The sequence below is a fragment of the Chelonia mydas genome, chromosome 2, assembly GCF_015237465.2.
Source record: "Chelonia mydas isolate rCheMyd1 chromosome 2, rCheMyd1.pri.v2, whole genome shotgun sequence".
Classification (NCBI taxonomy): domain Eukaryota; kingdom Metazoa; phylum Chordata; order Testudines; family Cheloniidae; genus Chelonia; species Chelonia mydas.
Window position 1 is genome coordinate 66,787,332 of NC_057850.1, and position 21,348 is coordinate 66,808,679.

General features: G+C 45.3%; 1 protein-coding gene across 8 annotated transcripts in view; it reads left to right on the forward strand.

Annotated features, from left to right (window-relative positions):
• The window catches only part of LOC102935831 (transmembrane protein 68), a 42,808-nt gene that overhangs the window by 12,215 nt on the left and 9,245 nt on the right, over positions 1–21,348 (forward strand). For 6 of the 8 annotated variants that reach the window (XM_043539616.1, XM_037892611.2, XM_043539617.1 and 3 more), the window contains 3 exons: positions 7,877–8,041; positions 13,784–13,977; positions 15,309–15,369. In XM_043539616.1, coding sequence (XP_043395551.1) covers positions 7,877–8,041; positions 13,784–13,977; positions 15,309–15,369 — 420 coding nt within the window. Of the gene's footprint in view, positions 1–7,876; positions 8,042–13,783; positions 14,018–15,308; positions 15,370–21,348 lie in introns of all 8 variants that reach the window. The other 2 variants (XM_043539620.1, XM_043539619.1) reach the window with 1 other exon arrangement.

Sequence of the window (21,348 nt, forward strand, 5' to 3'; positions counted from 1 at the left end):
ACAAAAAAGATGGCTACAAGTCCCCAGACCAAACAGTTGACTGGAAAAAAGAGATCCCTGGAAAAGTCAGCCACCTTGGTACCAACGGAGCTGCAGTGCGGTACCCCTGAGGCATTTGGTTCCTCAAATACTGGCACTGCGCCTAAAGACCTGAGGGGCAAGGCTCAGAGTGTCGGTGCTATCTGATGAGCGGCAGTAGAGACTAGACCACCTCTTCTAAAACAGCACCACTGGAGACAAGGAGAACCGCGGTACTGAGCGCTTCCACGCAGCAGTGTGCGTCTCCTTTCCGGGGACATGTGCACTGCTTGAACACACGAGCGTGACCAGGGACAGCTGCCGGTGAGCCTGGTGCCTGCCCAGTGGGTGGGGCTGCAGACGGTACAGCCGTGCCACAGGAGCTGCTGGTACGGGGCACTGGCTCCTGGGAGTAGCTGCCCCACGTGCTTCTCCTTTCGCTACTGTGGTTCCCCGTACAGCCCTGCAGCTCCACGGATACCAATTTATATCTGCGGATATCTGCATCCGTGGATATAAATTTGTATCCATGCCGGGCTCTACCCCTGACTCCCAGGAGGAGACCTTTGAGAAGCAGGGGGCAAATCTGAATAAGGAAATTACTCCAGCTGGAGAGGATGACTAAATGTTTTTTGCTGAAGCTGTGGATGACTTAAAACAGTTTCAGGATCTCACCAAGAGAGTGATGGCTACACTTCAGATCTCCCTCGAAGAAGTAAAGGAGTTGCAACACAAGCTGCTGGACATCCTCCACGTGTGCTCATCAGTGAGTATTGCACTCCCAATTAACAAGGCCCTATTAGACCCAGCCAAGATCATCTGGCAAACGCTGGCCTCGATAACGCCCAAGTATAAAAGATGTAGACTTTCTTTTTTCCCCCACACCCATCACCAAATTCCCTTGTGGTAGATGCTGTAAATGAACATGGCAGACAACACCATGCTAAATCAACACCCTGCCACAAGGACTGGAAAAGATTGGACTTACTTGGCAGGAAATCTTACTCATCAGCAACTCTGCAATTTAGGATTATGAATTATCAGGCCCTGATGGCGAAATATAATCATATGAATTATGGGAATCTCATTGCCTTTATTGAACATCTCCCAAATGATCAAAGGGAACAGTTCCAAGCCATTGTTGACAAGCACCAACTTCTAGCAAAGGCAGCACTACAGACTTCATTAGACGCTGTGGACACAGCTGCCTGCTCCATATCAACGGCGGTAATGATGAGGAGATCTTGGTGGCTTCACCTTTTTGGTCTCCCAAGGGAAGACCAAACAACTGTGGAGGACCTTCCATTCAAAGGATCCAAACTCTTTGCAGAGAAGACAGACATTTCACTCCGGACACTAAAGGACTCGAGCCATGCTACGCTGCTTGGGGGAATCTGCATGCTTGCACAGAAAAGAAAGTATAGTAAATCGCATATGTCACAAAGATCCCGACCCTGTTCCCTCCATCCCAGAGACACTAAGAACCTCAGTGGAAGAGACAGCATGGCCAAGACAACATGGTTCCCATGCATTGCTCAATTAGTGGTATGCCCACCAATCACTCTTTAGCCCCTTCATCTCTCAGAACGCTAGACAGATCTACCATTCCAACATACAGATACTCCAACTCAAGGCATGGCTCCTTGATGGTTCGAAAGCATAGAAATGTCCTGTTGCAGAGGTGCTGTTGCAGAAAAATAATGACTTGTCAGACACATGCAGAAGTGGAAAAGATGCCAAATCTGATGTGACTCAAAACACATTACCCATATATCCTCTCCCCTCCCACTAGTACTGAACTACATCCTAGATCTAAAAAAGTCAGGATTATCTCTAAGTTCAGTAAAGGTACATCTTGCAGCCATAGCCGCATTTCATCATAAGATAGATGACTACTAAGTATTAACTCATCCTACAATGAAAAGATTCCTTAAGGGTATTGGTAACCTCTTCCCATAAATCAGACATCCTACACCAACATGGGACCTTAACCTGGTTCTCAAGTGCCTTACAGTGACCCCTTTTGAACCCATAGCCACATGCTCACTTATGCATCTATGAAAACATTATTCCTAGGAGCCATCACCTCAGCTCAGAGAATTGGAGAAATGGGGGGGATCTAATGGTATACCCAGTCTTCACAGTTTTTTTTAGGGATAAGGTCACACTGAGACCTTATCCCTAAAAAGTTCCTCCTGAAAGTATCCCATGCCTTCCATATGGATCAATTTATTTACTTCCCAACTTTCTTCCCAAAGCCACGCCTTGACAATAGAGAATCAATATTACATACACTCAATGTCAGGAGAACTTTGGCGTTCTATTTGGATAGAACAAAGGACTTCAGAAAATCTCCTAAACTATTTCTTTCGATCGCAAAGGATCCCCCATCTCAAAACAAAGACTCTGTAGATGGATATTGAACTGCATTAACTATTGCTATCATACCTGCAATCTTCAAGCTCCGTCTAGAGTTTGAACTCATTCCACCAGATCAGTTTCCACTTCTGTAGACTTCAACAAAGACGTTCACATTACAGAAATATGCAGAGCAGCAACTTGGGCATCTGCTCATACTTTTGTGGAACACTATGCAATCACCCATGACTCAGTGTCAAGATGCCATGTTTGGCTCCACTGTATTATCATCAATATTAGACTCTACTCCAAAGTCCCACCCCTCCATCAGGGGTACTGTTGTAGAGTTCCCTACAGTGAAGCACCCACAGGGACACGACTCGAAGAAGAAGCAGTTATTCACTTTGTACACTAATTGTGGTTCTTTGAGATGTGTGTCCCCATGGATGCTCCATGACCTATCCTCCTCGCCTCTACTTCAGAGTTCTTAATAATGGGTTCTGCAGTAGAGAAGGAAATGAGGGCCATTTCCCTGTGCAGTGCTAGATAGCCTTGAGGCAGATCATGAGACAGGGAGAGTGTATGTGTGGGCTGAATGGACGCCGTACCTAAAATCTCTCATCAGAGGCACGGGGACATGGATGCACCTACAGTGGAGCATCCATAGGGGGACACATCTCAGAGAACCACAGTAACTACACAAGGTGAGTAACCACTTCTTTCCCCAGCAGTTTGGATGTATGGTTGATGGAAGGCAGAGAATCTCTCAAATGATTCTCATCAGTCCTCTTTCCCATTTGATTTCAGTGGGAGGTGGGGTATTCAGCATACTTGAAAATCTGTTTGTTTGGTTGAGTTTATTCCGTGCTTACTCCTGGTGGAATTCTGCGCCACTGCACATGTGCAGATTTCTTTGCTGCCCTGTCAGAAAGTCATTTTTCTGCAGGGAAGCAAAAGTCATGCACTACTCCCTCGCAGCGCAGGTACATCGTTTCAGGCACCTGGAGCAGCCGCTGGAGAAGTAAATCACTGCGGGGCTGGGGACACCCCAGCCAGTGGCTCTTACCCTGAGCCAGATCAGCTGCTAGACCTGGCTGGACTGGAGGCAGTAGAGGACGGGACTTCCTCTTCCCCTGTAAGGAGTGGCTGGGGCTGTCAGATCTGCCCTCATAAACCTCCCACAGCTGCAGGAAGCTCAGCATCCTCCCTTGCTTCCTGCGCCCGTCACTCCTCAGCTGTGGTGGGGAGGTGTCACTGTGTGGGGAATTGCTCCCTCATCCACGGAACCTGTATGCATCTGGACCTCCCATATCCAGACACCCCTGCCAAGCCTTACCTGCTACATCCAGAACCCCCCTAGCCCTCCAGACCTGAACCCCACCTCACTAAACCTCAACCCCTGCATCTGGAGCCACCCTGCACCCAGACCCCCTGCCTCTGGACCCCTATCCCTGCACCCCCACTGAGCTCCCTGCACTGAAACCCCCACTCTGATGTCCCACCCTCTGCACCATCCTGAGCCCCCACATCCAGACCCCTATGCCACTGACCCCCAACTAGCTGCATCCAGACCCCCTGTCCTCGCTGAGCCCCAACCACCTTCACCTGGATGCCCCTGCAGAGTCCCATTGCCCCTGCACCTGGAACGCCTCAATGAGCCTCTGTGCATCCATATCCCCCTCCCCCCCCCCCCCCCCCCCCCCCCCAATCAGCTGCCTGCACCCAGATTGTCCACACAGAATCCTCTGACCCCACACCTGGATCCCCTCCATGCTTGAATCCTGTCTGGCTGAGCCTGCCTGCCCCGCACCTGGTGCAGAGGGGCAGGGTCGCAGGCACAGTTGCCAACTTTCACATGGTAAATAAGCACCCCGACTTTCACAATAAGCCAAAAATCAAGGTAATCCCATTTCAAAACAAGGCCAAGCCAATTCCTAAGAACCCCAACACCCTATGTGACTAGATACCCCATCGTGCAGTCTGGGACTGTGGGGGGGCCCGTTGTGCACCCCGATTCTCTTCCCCCCCCGACCCTGTTTGCCGGAAGCTGATTAAAAAGAAGCAACAAGCTGCAAGCCAAAAACTAGCCCACAAGCAAATTAAGCCAAAAACAAGCCCAATTTCTGCTGTTTTTTTTTTGTGGGTTTGGCATGTCAGGGTGTTTCAGCCCCAGGCCTTGTGCTGCATCAGGGTCAGGTGCAGCCTCACCGCTGAGTCCATGTTCCGGGGGCGGAGGGTGGGAGGCTGCACGATGATCTCCCACCTTTGTGCAGCCAGTGGCCTGTGCACCCCAATGCCATGCTGGAGCTTCTGCATTTATTTATTGACAAATAAAACTTTCAGAATTTTAAAATATTGTGCACAGAATTATTAATATTTTGGCACAGAAAGCCCTCAGGAGTACATGATGTATAGAATCCTAGCACTGATGATCAGATAAGCATATTGGATCAAACTAAAATGCTGCTTACAATTCCTTCCCTTTTGTATTATCATTGAGGCTAACTGCCATTTCCCTGAAAGTTAACCATTCAGGATTTGTTAGTACAATTTTTTCAGACAGAACATGTCATGTCTCTTCTAAGCCTCATGTTAAGAGATTCTTAAAATCAGCACTTAACTTCAGTCTAATTCACTTTTCCCACCCATTACCTTAACTTGAGCTTGGAGCCATTAAGAAGTCATAGGTCACCTTGTTTTTTCCATTAAAGAAGTATTTTTGACCGCTATCAATTCTGCTAGGAGAATGTCAAAACTATGGTCTCAATCCGTGGCCCCTTTACTACTCCTACTATAAATATAAAGAAATGTTAAGAAATTATCTGCTCTTTATATATAAGAAAATCACCTATTTCTGAGCCTTTTTCATAACCACCCTGTCTAGATCCAGCCAAACCAAAAAAGGATGTTTGAAGAGCAATTTACATAAAGAACAAATCCTTCCTGAAAATCATTTGCACTTGTTCTCTGCCATTCAGTCAAAGGGAAGTGAGTTTCGAAGGCATTGATAGCTAGATAGTGCAAAGCCTGCATCGAAAAGCTTACAGAGCCAAAAATGCAACTTTAAATCCATTAAACCATATTGGACCAAAACCATCAGCTCTATAAAGAGCAGAAAAAGGATGTGCATGTATACGTAATTGCTTTTTTTTGTAAAGAAAATGATCATTCTCAGAGACGCTTGCTCTTTCTTCCTCATATCATATCTAAGGTTTCGTAAAAAGAAAAGGAGTACTTGTGGCACCTTAGAGACTAACCAGTTTATTTGAGCATGAGCTTTCGTGAGCTACAGCTCACTTCATCGGATGCGTAGCATATCGTGGAAACTGCAGAAGACATTATATACACACAGAGACCATGAAACAAAACTTCCTCCCACCCCACTCTCCTGCTGGTAACAGCTTATCTAAAGTGATCATCAAGTAGGGCCATTTCCAGCACAAATCCAGGTTTTCTCACCCTTCCCCCCCCCCCCCCACACACACACATACAAACTCACTTTCCTGCTGGTAATAGCCCATCCCTCTTTGAAACCTCTCTTTATAATGCGCATTATAGTGCTGGAAATGACCCACCTTGATTATCATGCGCATTATAAAGAGAGGTTTCAAAGAGGGATGGGCTATTACCAGCAGGAAAGTGAGTTTGTATGTGTGTGTGGGGGGCGGGGGGGGAAGGGTGAGAAAACCTGGATTTGTGCTGGAAATGGCCCTACTTGATGATCACTTTAGATAAGCTGTTACCAGCAGGAGAGTGGGGTGGGAGGAAGTTTTGTTTCATGGTCTCTGTGTGTATATAATGTCTTCTGCAGTTTCCACGATATGCTATGCATCCGATGAAGTGAGCTGTAGCTCACGAAAGCTCATGCTCAAATAAACTGGTTAGTCTCTAAGGTGCCACAAGTACTCCTTTTCTTTTTACGAATACAGACTAACACGGCTGTTACTCTGAAACCTATCTAAGGTTTGACACTTCTGTGTGCACAGCTAAAACTCTTTCCAGGCCCTCATCTACGGTCTGAAGTTACTGTAAACTCATCCTCCCTGGTCTTTCTGACACCTCTCTCCCCTGTGCACACCTTTAGTTATTTCAAAATGCAACTGTACAAAGAATCTTCTTTCCACTTAAGTAAGATGCACAATTTCCCACTGTTTCTCTGTTCATCTGAGAGGTCTTATAATATCATGAAAGTAATAAAGTTATTTGTACATGACGATAGCCTAATTCTGCTAACATTATTGTCTTAGTGTTTGTATGGGTTTTAGGATTGGGACTGGCAGCAGAAGGGATTTCTCTTTTTTATAGTTAAAACTTGTATGTAGAATAAAGGAGTTAGAGGACTATAGTCTTTGATAAGTGACTTCATTTCCTCTTTCTAGCTTTGAGAGCATTTCATCAAATAGACAAGATCAGCGTGCCAGGAAACCAGATCATCCTTTCTTTACATGTGATGTTAAAGCTCCTCAAATTTTGAAAGGAAAAGCTAATCAAGAGATGAGGCAAGAGTATAGATATAATCAAAGAGAGTGGGAGGTATGGAAAAGAAAAAAAAAATGCAGAAGAAAAATAAAAGGAAAGCATGTAACTAAACTACAGCTGAGCATTTTACACATTTAACCTGGATGGGCAGAAAATTACCATTAGAAATGGCTACCCAATAAAAGAAAGGCAAGAGTGAGAGAGTGTGTGTGTGTGTGTGTGTAAAACATATTTCAACAAAGCATTTAAATAAACATGTTTCAAACTTCCGCACAAGTCCCAAAATTGTTTTTAGTACTTTCCTCTGCCACCACCATCTCATTAGTTCTGCAGATACATTTTTCCTAAGAAGAGATTTTGTTTTTGGTTTTTATATAGAATGCCTGTAAAGAAAAAACTGAAGGGGACATTGTCAAGTCAAAACTTTTTCCTGTCCCCATTTACATAAGGTGGTAGTTCTTGATCGCTGATTTGTCACTGTTTCAAACTGTGGTTTACCTACCAATCCTCCCCACCCCATCTGTTCCTTGTTTTAAGTACTTTTTAAATAATCACAATTACATAAGTGATATGAATGAGCCGTAAGACTTGACCAATATCATAGATTTCTTTGGGTAAAACATATGTTAAAATGATACAATAGTTCAAGATAGTAAGGTAGCTTTTGTATTATTGTAAACTTTGTTTTTAGTTTTCAGAGTAGCAGCCGTGTGAGTCTGTATCCGACGAAGTGAGCTGTAGCTGACGAAAGTTTATGCTCAAATGAATTTGTTAGTCTCTAAGGTGCCACAAGTCCTCCTTTTCTTTTTGTGTTTAGTGAAATTCTTCTCACTCTTTCAGAATAAATAGTTAATTGCTGTGAAATCAGATTTTGTCATCTTTGAAGTCACCAAGTATTGAATGGCAGCAGCTCTTGTGTTCATTGTTCTCTATAACATGTTAACTTTTCTCAAGGTTGTTGTTATATTGGATTTTGAGTGGTATAAAACATTGACACCATTGTACCTTGTACTTCTAACAGGTTATGAGGTTCATGGTCTGGAAAAAATACCAGAAGGACCTGGGCTTGTTGTTTTTTATCATGGCGCAACTCCTATAGACTATTTCTACTTCTTGGCTAAACTCCTTATACTGAAGAACAGAATGTGCTATACAGTAGCTGATCACTTCGTCTTTAAATTACCAGGTAGGAGTCTTTCATGGCAAATAGTGAGCTTGGACCATTTAGTTGTAGACACACTTTTTTTTTAGTGATATAATACCATTATATTACTGACACACATTAATTAGCACAAGTATTCAGATCGTATTTGCCAATAGTCCTATGTTGGACAGGACTTCCTTTGGTCTGTAGTAGCCCAAGGCCAACATTGTCCCAGTTTATAAATACCGTTGTATGGATTGGATGGATTGTGTGGTGACCATTCCTACCTCATCTGTCCCATCGAGTCTGAAAGCAAAGCAGAGGAGATCACGGCACGAAGTAGCCATCTTGATTAACCAACAGCAGCAGCTTCCATGCCTCCTTCCATTTAATAATGCAGTCAGTGATTTGGGTGACTGACTGGGGCGGAAGGGTATGAAGTGACATTCCATAGTTGGGGGCATGCCCCTGAAGTTGCCAGAGGCAATAAAAATGTCTTTAATATCCTCTCCCTGAAAAGAATGTGTAATGTAACTGGGCCTCAACCCAAGAATACAACTACAAGTAGGATTGAGCCTCTTTGACAGAAGTACTTAGAGGTGGTCGAGGTAGGGATCCATTGGTTTAGATAAATATATATGAACTCCTAAATGTTAAGGTCCTCCTGAGCACTAGTATAGAAAAAGTTAAAGAGGGTAAATATGGAAGCTTGTGATAATTCATTAAACTAACTTTTTATATTTAAGTAACCTAAAATTTACCTAAATGCTGATGAGGAACAAATTCCACCAGATGCCATCTTTTGTCTTGTCCTTGAATAAATGGTGCAATTTTCTATAAGATGTCCCTTCTTTCTTCCTCCCATCTTTTCTTTCAGAGATGTCCTATTGAATAAATGTTTGAATAAAAAGTTCAGCATATTTTAAGGTGCATAGATTTCAAAATATTTGTACACGTTTAAATAGATGAGGCAGTGTTCTCTTCTGAAGAACTTAGGTTTTTGGTTCTTAAATGGAAAGAACTGCCATGCAGTGTTAGAGTTGTTCAGTTAAGATAAAACAACCTTAAGTCAGCCACCCTGCCTATCCTGTATATTATACGGATTGGATTTAACAAACAATAATACATTAAACTACACATTTATAAAAATAAATACAAAACAACGTGTGCAGTATAGCTGAGTTCATAGTACCGTAGGAACCTTACCTCTTCCATTTCCCCTCATTTTACTTGTACATTAATTTTTCATAAACATAGGTTCTTTGCATGTAATTTTAAGATTTAAGAAAAACAATTGTAAATCTTAGGCAACTGAGTGGAGTCCATCTTGGTTGACGTGTGCCTCTTAACATTTGTGGGAAAATGGGCAATTTGGTGTTTGTTTGTGCTGCACATATACATATATTATGGGCCAGATCCTCCGCTAGTATAAATTAGCATAGTCTCATTGAATTCCTGCTGAGAATCTGCATGTTTGTGGACTTAAATTATTTTTTCACTGCTTCAAACTGCGTTTTGAAAGAGTCCTTTTTATGAACTCAGAACGCAGTGCTCCTTAGCAAAGGCTAACTATGTAAATAGTTTGAACTTTCAAAGTTAGACTATGCTTGAGATTATTACATGGGAAGCGGGAGAGAATCAGTTTTATTTTTTTCATCAAACCCAGGAAAATCCATTGCTCAAATTTAAACTTCAAAATTAGGATGAAGCCTGGGGCCGAAGGAAAAATTTTCTTAAAAAAAAATTAGACAAATATTCCACATGGCCAGCCATAATATTGCCCTGGCTAACCTCAACACTAATTACAGCAACTTTGCAAAATGTGCTCTGAAAAAGCAGCTGATTGTGCATGTTAAATCATATCAGTTAGAAATATATTCTATTTTTTAGCTTCTAGAACAGAGATGGGCAAACTACGGCCCGGGGGCCACATCCGGCCCGCAGGACCATCCTGCCCGGACCCTGAGCTCCTGGCCTGGGAGTTTCGCCCTCGGCCCCTCCCCTGCTGTTCCCGCTCCCCTGTAGCTATGCCGCCGCGCAGGCAGTGGGGCTGCAAGCTCCTGGCACTCTGAGCGGCATGGTAAGGGGGCAGCACATGCGCGGCGGTGGGGGGGTTGGGTAGGGGGTACCGGGGGTGCAGTCAGGGAACAGGAAGCAAGGGGGCAGTTGGATGAGGCGGAGGTTCTGGGGCAGTCAGGGGTCAGGGAACGAGGGGTTGGATAGGGCGTGGGAGTCCCAGGGGGCCTGTCAGGCGATGGGGTGTGGATAGGGGTTGGGGCAGTCAGGGGACAGGGAGAAGGGGGGTTGTATAGGGGGGTGGGATCTCGGGGGGGGCAGTTTGGGGCGGGGGGTCCCAGGAGGGGGCAGTCAGGGGACAAGGAGCAGGGGGGTTGGATGGGTTGGGGGTTCTGAGGGGGACAGTCAGGGGGCCGGAAGTGGGGGGGGGCGAGTGGGGGCCAGGCTGTTTGGGGAGGCACAGCCTTCCCTACACGGCCCTCCACACAGTTTCGCACCCCGATGTGGCCCTCGAGCCAAAAAGTTTGCCCACCCCTGTTCTAGAAGATATAATTAACTTCTGTGTTCTTCTCCAAAACTTTAATTTTAAAATAAAATTCTTAATCCCTGCACTCCTATTGTTGTTCCTTTGTTTTACTTTTTAAAAAAATGAATTTAAAAAATAAAATCAGATGGCCTAAAAACAGTGTTTCTCTTCACTCAGTTTGCTCAGGTCAGGTCTGCACTAGGAGTGTCTTGCTATGTCAGTTAAAAAGAGTAAGCTGCGTTCTTATTGCTATACCTTAAACCACCCTGTATCGCCCCTCCCCCATCCTGTGAAATGACTGTGCAAGTATAAAACACAGCTTTGCTAGTATAGCTGTGCCCACAGCAGTGCTGTCAGCATAGTATTCTGGCATTCCCATACCAGTAAACACTCCTCATGTGGACATGGGCTCAGCTTTCATTTAAAAATACAGCAAGTTGCAAGTTGTTATGGTTGGGTAGGGGAAACGCTCAAAAATATGAGTTGAGTGTAATCAGTGAAGAGAGAGGTATGTAAATCTGCAAAGAGGCTGGAATAATAGCTCTGAGAGGTGCCTCATTCATATCAGTGAGGAGGCTAACTAAGATGCCTAGTGCTGATCATTTAAGTGTAGTCATTGTTAATTATTTCATTCTCGTGTAAGAAAAGATGGGATCGCAGATCTACACAGTTTTCTGTGAGCGATGTCGCATTTTGGTGAATTCTACCACTCCCAACTCCCCCCCACCCCCCATCCCCCTTAAAAGAGCTAAGCCCAAGGTACATAGCAGAGCCCGTGGACATATTCAAGCCCCGCCAAGGGGAGCTAAGCTCAAGGAGCCCAAAGAACACGTATGATCATGTTTTGAACATCTGTATGATCTCCTGTGCCTGGCAGTTCATTTTGGCAACTCACATGGGTGAAGCTTATTTTGTGAGCAGAGCTTGGAAGAATACCACTACTTCATCTCCCCTGTCCTTCCCTATTTGACCCCTGGGTAAAAGTACTGAAAGGTTCTTGTCAATTTGAAAAATGAATAATAATTAAATTAAACCAACTTTTGTAATTCTAAACTAAAATGTAAGTTGTTCCATTGGTCTGTCGGAATGTTTAGCTTTCAGCCTTCTCCTCCTTTAAGGCATATTCCTTCCAAGTATAAACAACTGGAAATACAATCCTGCCTACATGAGGAAGTCTATTATATAAATGCCCCAGAACTTCATTAACACAGAGTTAAGGTTGCCTGCTGGTGCCTTGTGTCCTTTCAGAATGTGGAGAGTGGCTCAACGTAAACTTCTGAAAACCAGGAAATACAAAGTTAAGGTACATGCCCCCAACTCCTGCAACACAACCTTAACTCTGCCCTCTGCCAAGCATGCCAATAACACACATACTAGCATTCTGACAGGTTTCAGAGTAGCAGCCGTGTTAGTCTGTATCCGCAAAAAGAAAAGGAGGACTTGTGGCACCTTAGAGACTAACACATTTATTTGAGCATAAGCTTTATGCTAAGCTTTTTCGTGTAGCTCACGAAAGCTTATGCTCAAATAAATGTGTTAGTCTCTAAGGTGCCACAAGTCCTCCTTTTCTTTATACTAGCATTCTGTCACTTACAGAGAACATTTTGGGAACGGAGCACATGAGCATTGTAGAACAAAATCCAACAGTTTCTTTTTGCTAAGACAAAACTCGTGTTTAGGTCTGGCATAGCTAACAGGAACTATCTACACTTAAACATCGAGTCTGTTTCACACAAACCATTTTAGACTTGCTAAATTTAAGCACTCTTAGGATTCCTTACCTTGAGGTTTCCTTCTGAGGCATTGCCTTGTCCCTCACTAAGCCCCAGAGACGGCTGTCACATAGATCACCGGGCAATCCACACAGCAAGAACATGCCTGCGCACCTCTGCTGACGCAACCTACGGAATTCTGTGCTGAAATGATGCAGACTTGGACACTTAAGGTCTGCATGCACCACTTGTCCTGTCACAGTGCCAAGCTGCTCTAGCTAATCTCTCCACCATTCAGCACAGCTACACCTAACACAGTGAATGCAACTGGAGTTCACGCAGATAAATGCTGTAAATCGATTTGTGGAATGCAGCACAAAAATGGTGTATTCCATTAGTCCTTTCTCAGTCTGTTTTATTATAGATTGACAGATTTAGGGCTAGAAGGGATTATTAGATCATTTAGTTTGTGCTCCAGTACATCACAGGCAATAGAACTTCATCCAGTTACTCCTGTGTTGAAGCTAATAACTTCCAGAAAGGCATCCTGTCTTGATTTGAAGACTTCAAGAGATGGAGAATCCACCACTTTCCTTTGGTAGCTTGTTAACCGTTGCACTCCCTTACTAGATGTTTCCCAGAGGCTACTGTCCACTCCAGAAGGGGTGGAGTTAAGATTACATTGCAAGGGTGGGGTGGGAGTGGTAAAGTTTGACTTGTATCATGTGGTGGTGTGTGCCTTTCTGGTTAGATCGGAATCTGACTTAAATCATTTGAAATTCAAGGATGATGCAAGACGGGAAAGGCTGGCATAATTTTAATTTATAAAACATGTCCGATACCAAATTGAATCTAATGTGAACAAAATTAGGCTCACCATATTTTTCTTTCACGGTAAAAATTTAGTCAGTATTTTAGTTACTGTTACTGAAAATGTTGAGGGTCTTTTTTAGTTTCTTCATCCATATCAACATGCTCTTTGACCATTGAAGGGAAAGAGCTTTAAACAATTCCCATCCATTGCACTGGTGGATTTGGTCAGAATCAAGCCACTTTTGGAAAGTTTGGCTTGGTAAGGAGGTGATGCTGCTGTTAAATCATCTCTTCATCATACTTGATTGACCTGGTCAAAGGCATCACTGTTTATTTTTGTTTGTTTGTTATGATTGAAGTTGTTACTACTGATTACGAGGTAGCACCTAATTTGATTAGGTGTGATGTACAGCGCCATTAAAAACAATCCTTTAAAGTTTCGATTTTATTGGCCAGGATTTTCAAAACCTACTGGTGATTTTTTGGGGGGGTGCCCCATTTGGAATGCTTCTAAAGGGGCTGACTTTCAGAAAATGGGTGCTCTATACCTTCTGAAAACCAGACCCCTTTAGAGGTATCTCAAATTGGGTACCCAAAATCACTACTGTTTTGAAAATCTTGACCAATATATTTTGTTTTGAGAATGTGTGAAATCAATAGCTATGTAACACATCTTAAATGTTCTGTGTTTGATAACTTATTTTTTACATCTTGCAGGTTTTAAACTTTTACTTGATGTGTTTGGTGTTATGCATGGACCAAAGGAAGAATGTGTTAAAGCTCTGAAGAATGGCCGCTTGGTGGCTGTCTCGCCGGGTGGAGTTAGAGAAGCACTCTTTAGTGATGAAACCTACGTTCTTGTATGGGGTAATCGTACGGGCTTTGCTCAGGTGGCCATTGATGCAAAAGTGGTGAGTGTATGTGGAGGATCACAGAACAGAAGCAAAGAAGGTTAGATTTTTAGGTCTTTCTCTGGGGCTAAAGCTATTTTTCTCAGCACTGTAAAGCAAATGTTTATAAGTTTTATAGACATATCATAAATATTCTCTTACAAAAGTTAAGAACTAAATTATATGATTCTATCTCCTCTCCTGTTTCTCAAAGAAATACTTAATGCATGTTTAGTTGTATAATTTTTTAATTTCTTTTTTGTCTGATATTGAAATTCAGCTGACTTTCATTTTCCACACGCTGATGTCACAAACTTTTAATAGTTCGATAGTGTATGTAGTATTGGAGTATCTTTCCTTAAAATGCTAAAAAACTATTGGTGATATTATCCTATCATTTGTTTAATTGCTAAGTGTCAGAGTCCAGTAACCAAAATCTGAGTGCTTCTGTGGCTCAAAATTATTAGTGTGACTTAACTAAATGACTTCTATCTTTCATACAGTACTAAACTGTTCTACAAGATGTTACAGATGTTTATCTAAATTCTTAGGAAATGTGAGACAAAATATTTTGTCTTACATGTGAAAAATATGCTCATGTAACTAATGCTGGTGTAATAATGAGGGGTATAGTAGTCACATGTGGCTACAAATGCTAGCTAATGGTGTGCGTGTGTGTATTTATGATGTGGGTATATGATAAGAGAGACCAATTTGAGATTAAATAACTTGTAACAATAAAGGCGTCCAAAAGCTTTTGTAATCTGACAGCCTTATGTCAGTTTCTACAGCATCATTAACAATGTATGGATAGCAAAAAATGTTAAATGTTAACATAACACGGCTGCTACTCTGAAAAATAACTCCCCATAGTTTGCCCCAGCAAATGATTCCTTATATCCCTAGTCATGATGCTCTACCCAATTTCATTTAGGTCTGAGACAATAACAATGCCTACACATATATTAATCAAGCACCCTAAGGTCCTGATCCTGCAAATATTGCACATGTGTAATTGCTAATTTAAGTCCAGAAGGCTACTCAAATGAGTAAACTCACACATGTGCAAATGCTTGCAGTATCCCGTTCTAAGTGCTGCAGGGGTTCTAAAGCAATATGTGATTTTAAGAAGATTGACCGACTAACTCTACATTAGCAGGTGGTATCTTCCAATTTGGACCTTTCAGTACTATGGTAAAATAACATGTAGAACATTGTGTTGCTCACTGAAAAATCAGCTGTCTGCCAAATGTATTTATCAAACAAGTTACACATTTGCTTTCAAATAAACACTATGTAAAACAGCCTTCCACATATTTACATTAAATTCTTACCTTTCTTTTTTCTCATAGCCCATCGTTCCTATGTTCACACAAAATGTTCGGGAAGGAATTAGGACATTAGGAGGAATAAGTAAGATATAAAATATCTATTTTTCTATTTTTAATTTCCTGTATATGTTCAATCTCCTTACCTCAGTAGAAATACTCTTTTTAAAATCTGTGTTTAGGTATGTCATATGGTCTTATTTCTCGGGGGGGAGAGAAGTCACTATGCTTTAGTGGTATAAACTGAGGTGGAATTGTATTGTCAAATCTTAATATTGGTACTAGCATTGGATCAGATGATCTACATTATTCTTTGCATAGTGACAGGTGTTGATAAAGGAACCTGCTGCTGAATTTGCATGTAGAAGAACAAGTTTTTAGAATAATACATTTCTCCTACATTAACATGTCTGATATGCCTACTGTGAGTTTTCTGTTCCCTGCTGGGAGGTAGATCAGCTCTAATGGTTGTCACCAGACCTCCTGTTCCTCTAGAACATTTGCAAAAAAAAAGTTTTTAATGCTGCCTACATTTATTTAAAGGTGGGGAAAAAAATCTAAACAGTTCAACTTAATTTTAATCCATATCTAGTTTCTAATCAGGCAGAAAACGTGTGTGAAAATACATATGCGTTCTGCCTCTCTCTTTCCACTTACCCCTCCCCCTTCAGTTGTTCCAAAACACACACGGAGTCTGAACAGTCTCCTCCTAGGACAGATAGATGACAGGGTCCCTGCTGAGCCACTAGTGCAGGTTGCATTAGACACACCTCTCCTCCAGGCTCCTCCATATTTGTCTGTGTAGTTCCTTCGGCCTCAACCAGAGCTGCTCCTTCTCCTATTTCACAGTACTACAGGCAAAAAGCAATATTTCCTCCTGACATTGTCCCTGATCATGACTGAAAGCAGAATTCTGGGCAGAGAGAGCATGGGCATCAAATGGAGAAATGCAAGGTAGCCACATGTTCTCCATGCACTATAAAATAGACATACAACCATTAACTGATGCAGTATTCAAGATTCATAGGCCAGAAGGGACCATTATAATCATCTAGTCTGACCTCCTCCTGTAAAAATGGCATATGGTAGAGGTGGGATTCAAACCCACCTCCCCAAAAAGACTGGAGCCTCTATCCAGTGCCTTAGGCCAGGCTACCAGCATAGGAGAGAGGCCAGCTCAGGAAGGCATCACTGGGAATGAAACCCAGGAGCTCCTTTTCACTAGAAACACGCTAGCTAAGCCATGGTGCTACCCTCTGTAATTCTAAAGATACAGGCCCAAACTTGGCTTTTGCAAAAAGCTCCATCCCTGGAAGTGCTACAATCTGTAGTGCCTTGGGAGTTTATTTCTATTCTAGGAAGAAATGGGGTAGTTTCGATCTAATATTTTTCCTGCTATTTGCAGTAGGATTAGTAGATATCTTAGAGAAATTTAGTTAACTTATTATTGGTGTATTTTGTCCTTTTATGTCTACCAGTCGTTGCTTTCATTACATTTGGACTTTCTTAGGTCTTAATGCTCTGTACACAAAACTTAAAAATCCAGTCACTGATGATTTTCTTATCCCTTTACACTGTGTTAAACTAAGTTCTAGTCTAAGGTCACAGGTCTAGTACTGTCACAGCTTTGAGATGACTCCACTCTGGTGCCCTTGAGATAAGTGCTTTAAAAAAAAAAGTAAAATAAATAAGCATATGATGGAGGCCACTTAATGCTGTCTACTGCATCTGATTTTGTCTCCTAAAAATCAAAATATAATATGCCATATACACTCTCACTAGTGCAGGATGACTCTTTGATCTTCCACATGGTGGGGACCAGAGCAGTAGGTTTTTTGTGTGTGCAACTCTCCTCTCTCACCCAGGCCTCTTCCGATTGAAGGATTCCTTTCCCTTCCTTTCAGACCCCAAATACCTGAAATTCAGGTAGCTAGTTCTATTCTAAATTTTAGTCTTCTATAGGTTCTTATATTGCCCTTATTACCCTATTATCTTTCAGTAGTGTGTTAAGCAATGTGATTAACTTCTATCATGTGTGGTTCATTCTCTCCTTCTCCTATTTTGGGGGCCAAGGGGAAGAGGTAGGGGTGTGTGCGTGCACGTGTGCATTTTAGTTTGGTAGGGAGTTGTTTTGAAGGTTTTAAAAAATAAATATTTTACATCCCCCCTGATACGAATCGGTTGAGGAGGGTCTCCTGGGGTGCCTGTTTCCTTTTCTCCTGTTAGATATTTCAGGGGAGGGATTGCTGTCCTGTCTGCACCCTTTCTTCCCTCCAGCCATACCCCCCCACCACAGGATTTTGAGGAGGCTATCTACTAATCTGAACTCCCATCTAAAGTAGCTCTCCTTGTCCTTACAGTGGCAGTCACTGGATTACCTTCTGCTGTTGGCAGAAGAGAACTCTAAAAAACTCCCTTCCAGGCATCATAGCAGAGGGTTGAGATTATTCTTGTTTTGGCTGTGACTCTTCCATTTTTACAAAGTGAAGATCAAGGGTGGAATAGCACTTCAAAGATACTGTTGTTCATTTGGGAACCTGAGATCAGAGGCCTGGGTTCTTCTTCGAGTGATTGCTCATGTGTATTCCACAATAGGTGTGTGCCACGTGCACCGATGCTGGAAGTTTTTCCCCTAGCAATACCCGTAGGGGGGGAGCGCCCCCCCGTGACTCCTGGAGCGGCGCCTGCCTGGCGAGGTATAAGGGCGGCTGTGCTCCCCCCACCCTCAGTTCCTTCTTGCTGCCAGTGAAGGTGCGTCGGAACTGCTCAGCTCCAGCTTTGCTGCAGCTTGTCCCCCGAACTCATTTGTTCAGTAGTACCTGTAGTCAGTTAGCTAATTCAGTTAGTTTAGTTAATCATTTGAGCCTGAGCCGGGGCATGCCCCGTGCCCCAGGCTTTAAGTCGTGCAGCTCTTGTAGGCGCTCTATGCCAAGGAGCGATCCACACACGGATTGTCTGCGCTGCTTGAGAGAAACCCATATCAGCGAAAGGTGCAAGATCTGCAAGTCTTTCAAGCCCCGGACTAAAAAAAGAAAGGGACATAGGCTCCGGGCCATCCTGATGGAGTTGATGCTGGCCCCGACCCCAGCACGCCACTCCGAACTGGTACCCGGCACAGCGGCTTCAGTACATGGAGACCCTCTGGTACCATCATCCAGTCAGCACCACTCCCCAACCACGGGGCACACCAAGAGGACTGGAAAGACTCCCTCTTCGCAGTGGCACTAAGGGAAATCTGGGACAGAGGCTACGCCCATGTCGGATAGTCCTCGATCCCCATCAGGCCCTAGGCCTCTGACTCACGTTAAGCGGAGTAGCCCTGCCGGAGCAGGCCTCTCCTGATGTCCAGATGCCATCTACGCCCGAAGCCCTCTAGGCAGCCAGGGATGTCATGTCCATGCCGGTGCCTGGAGCTCTGCCGATGTTAGCCCCACACTCCAGAGGCAAGCCGCTGCTGGGATCACTGCAGTTGCCACCGGCCCGGTACTGGTCTCGGTCGAGGGAATGTTCCCGACACCGCTCACCGCCCAGACTGTCCAGATGAGTGCTGTCCGACCGGGACTCCCGGCACTGCTCATATTCGCAAAGCAAATATCAACGGGACCGTGGCAGACGCCGCCAACGGTCCTTGTCTCGCAGGAGATACTGCAGTCGGTCGCGGCACGATCATCGACGCCATTCCTGCTCGGACTCCCGTTCCATGTCTCCGCCAAGGAACCGTAGCCCCAGGCGTCGATCGCCGGCGTCTCTCCGACGCAGGTCCGCCCGTTGAGGCCGTTCGCGGAGCAGCTACTACCATCGGTGCCACTCCTCTGCTTCGAGATCACGGTCCCGTGGCTGACGTAGATCCCGGCACCGGTCCAGAGGCAGTGGCGGATCATACGCCAACCCAGCCTCCCCTCACAGCCGCCCGTCTACAGGCCAAGCTAGCCAGCCCGGATAGCTGGCCCCGCCAGCGCCTCAGCAAGCGCAAGCGCACCAAGTGTCGTGGCCGGCCCAGTGGTACCAGTGGGCACCGTGGCCTCCGGCGCAGCCCCTGGTGGGGGCTCGCTCGGTGGCAGGGGCCTCGGAAGCACTGTCAGCATCCATCTTTTAGACCGCCAGAAAAAAGGTCGGTGGGACCTGTGTCTTCGGTACCGTGCCCGGAGTCTGACCAGGTGTTGGATCCTCTGGTGCCGGACAACACCCAAAGCACCGCACCAGCCTCACCCCGTCCGGAGGAGCTGATTGCGGCCCTGCCCTCCTCCGTCCCACAGGAGGACTACCAGGCTCACCAAGACCTCCTAAAAAGGGTGGCAGCGAGCCTCCACCTCCAGGCTGAGGAGATGGAAGAACCCTTAGACTCCCTGTTCAATGTGCTGTCCTCTTCAGCACTGGGCAGGGTAGCCTTGCCACTCCATGAGGGGGTGGCAAGAATTTCAAATGCCCTGTGGCAAAGACCAGCCTCATTGGTTCCCGTCTCTAAAAAGGCGGCACGCAAGTACTTTGTACTCACGAAGGGACACGAGTATCCGTATACCCACCCGACGCCCAACTCCTTGGTGGTTGAGTCAGTCAACCACAGGGAGCAGCAGGGGCAACCAGCCCTGATCCCCAAGAACAAAGACTGTTGGAGGCTGGATACTTTTGGGAGCAAAGTTTATTCGTTGTCAAGCTTTCAGCTACGAGTAGCAAACCATCAGGCTCTCCTGGATCGCTATAAGTTTAACCTCTGGGAATCCCTCCCCAAGTTTGAGGACTCCCTCCAGGAGCGTGATAAGAACGAGTTTAAGGCGCTCGTGGAGGAAGGGGCGGCAGCCACAAGGGCATCCCTGCAGGCCGTTTCGGATGCAGCTGACATGGCCGCATGGTCAATGGCCTCAGGGTGTCCATGAGACGGGCATCATGGCTTCTGCTCTCTGGGCTCTCCAGCGAAGCGCAGTCGTCAGTGCAGGATCTCCCTTTCGACAGGAAGGCTCTGTTTGCTGAGGAAACAGACACAAGGCAGCATGGCATAAAAGACTCCCGCAGAACCCTCCAGACCTTGGGCCTCTATGACCCTCCTCTGGCAAAACCGAAGCTGCAGCAGGCTCCCACCCAGGCCGCCTTCCTGAAGTACGAGGCCTCCCACGAAAAGCAGTGGGACTGTAGAAAGCACCTGCAATGGCAATCCTGGTCTGCCCCCCAGCCTGGGTCTTCTAAGGTCAAGCAGGTGGGCAAAAGGTGTTTTTGACGGGACGCTCGGGGGTACCCCGCCAGTTCTCAGCATGGACCTACCCCCAATAAAGCTCCCTTTCTCCAATCGGTTGTGTGCTTTGCTCCTGGAATGGTCGCGGCTCACCTCGGACTGATAGGTCCTCAACACCATCTCCCGAGGTTACACCCTTCAGTTTACCTCCTCCCTGCCCAACCGCCCTCTGCCCCCGTTCCTCTTGGGGGACCCCTCTCACGAGGCTCTGCTTGAGCAGGAGGTGGGGTGGCTCCTGGACCTAGAAGCTATAGAGGCGGTGCCCAAGGAGTTCCTGGGCAAGGGATATTACTCCCGGTATTTCCTTATCCCGAAGGCCAAAGGGGGCTCAGGCCCATCATGGTCCTACAAGGCCTGAACCACTATATGGTGAAACTCAAGTTCCACATGGTTTCCCTGGCCTCCATTATCCCCTCCCTGGATGCTTGGGACTGGTACGCTGCTCTCAATCTAAAAAACGTGTACTTCCACATCCACGTATTCGGGGGGGCACAGACGCTTCCTCCGTTCGTGGTGGGACAGAGTCACTACCAATTCACGGTCCTACCGTTTGGTCTGTCCGCTGTCCCCAGGGTCTTTAAAAAGTTTATGGCGGTGGTAGTGGCCTACCTCAGACGCCAGGGGGTCCAAATATTCCCATATCTGGATGACTGGCTAATCAAAGGCACCTCCCGGTTGCAGGTGAGGGATCATGTGGCTCTCCTCCTGTCCACATATACTGCCCTGGGCCTGTTTGATAAACAACGCCAAGTCCACGTTAGTCCCGGTCCAACGCATAGAGTTTCAGGATGCTGCTGGATGCAACGTCGGCCAGGGCTTCTCTCCCACCAGACAGGT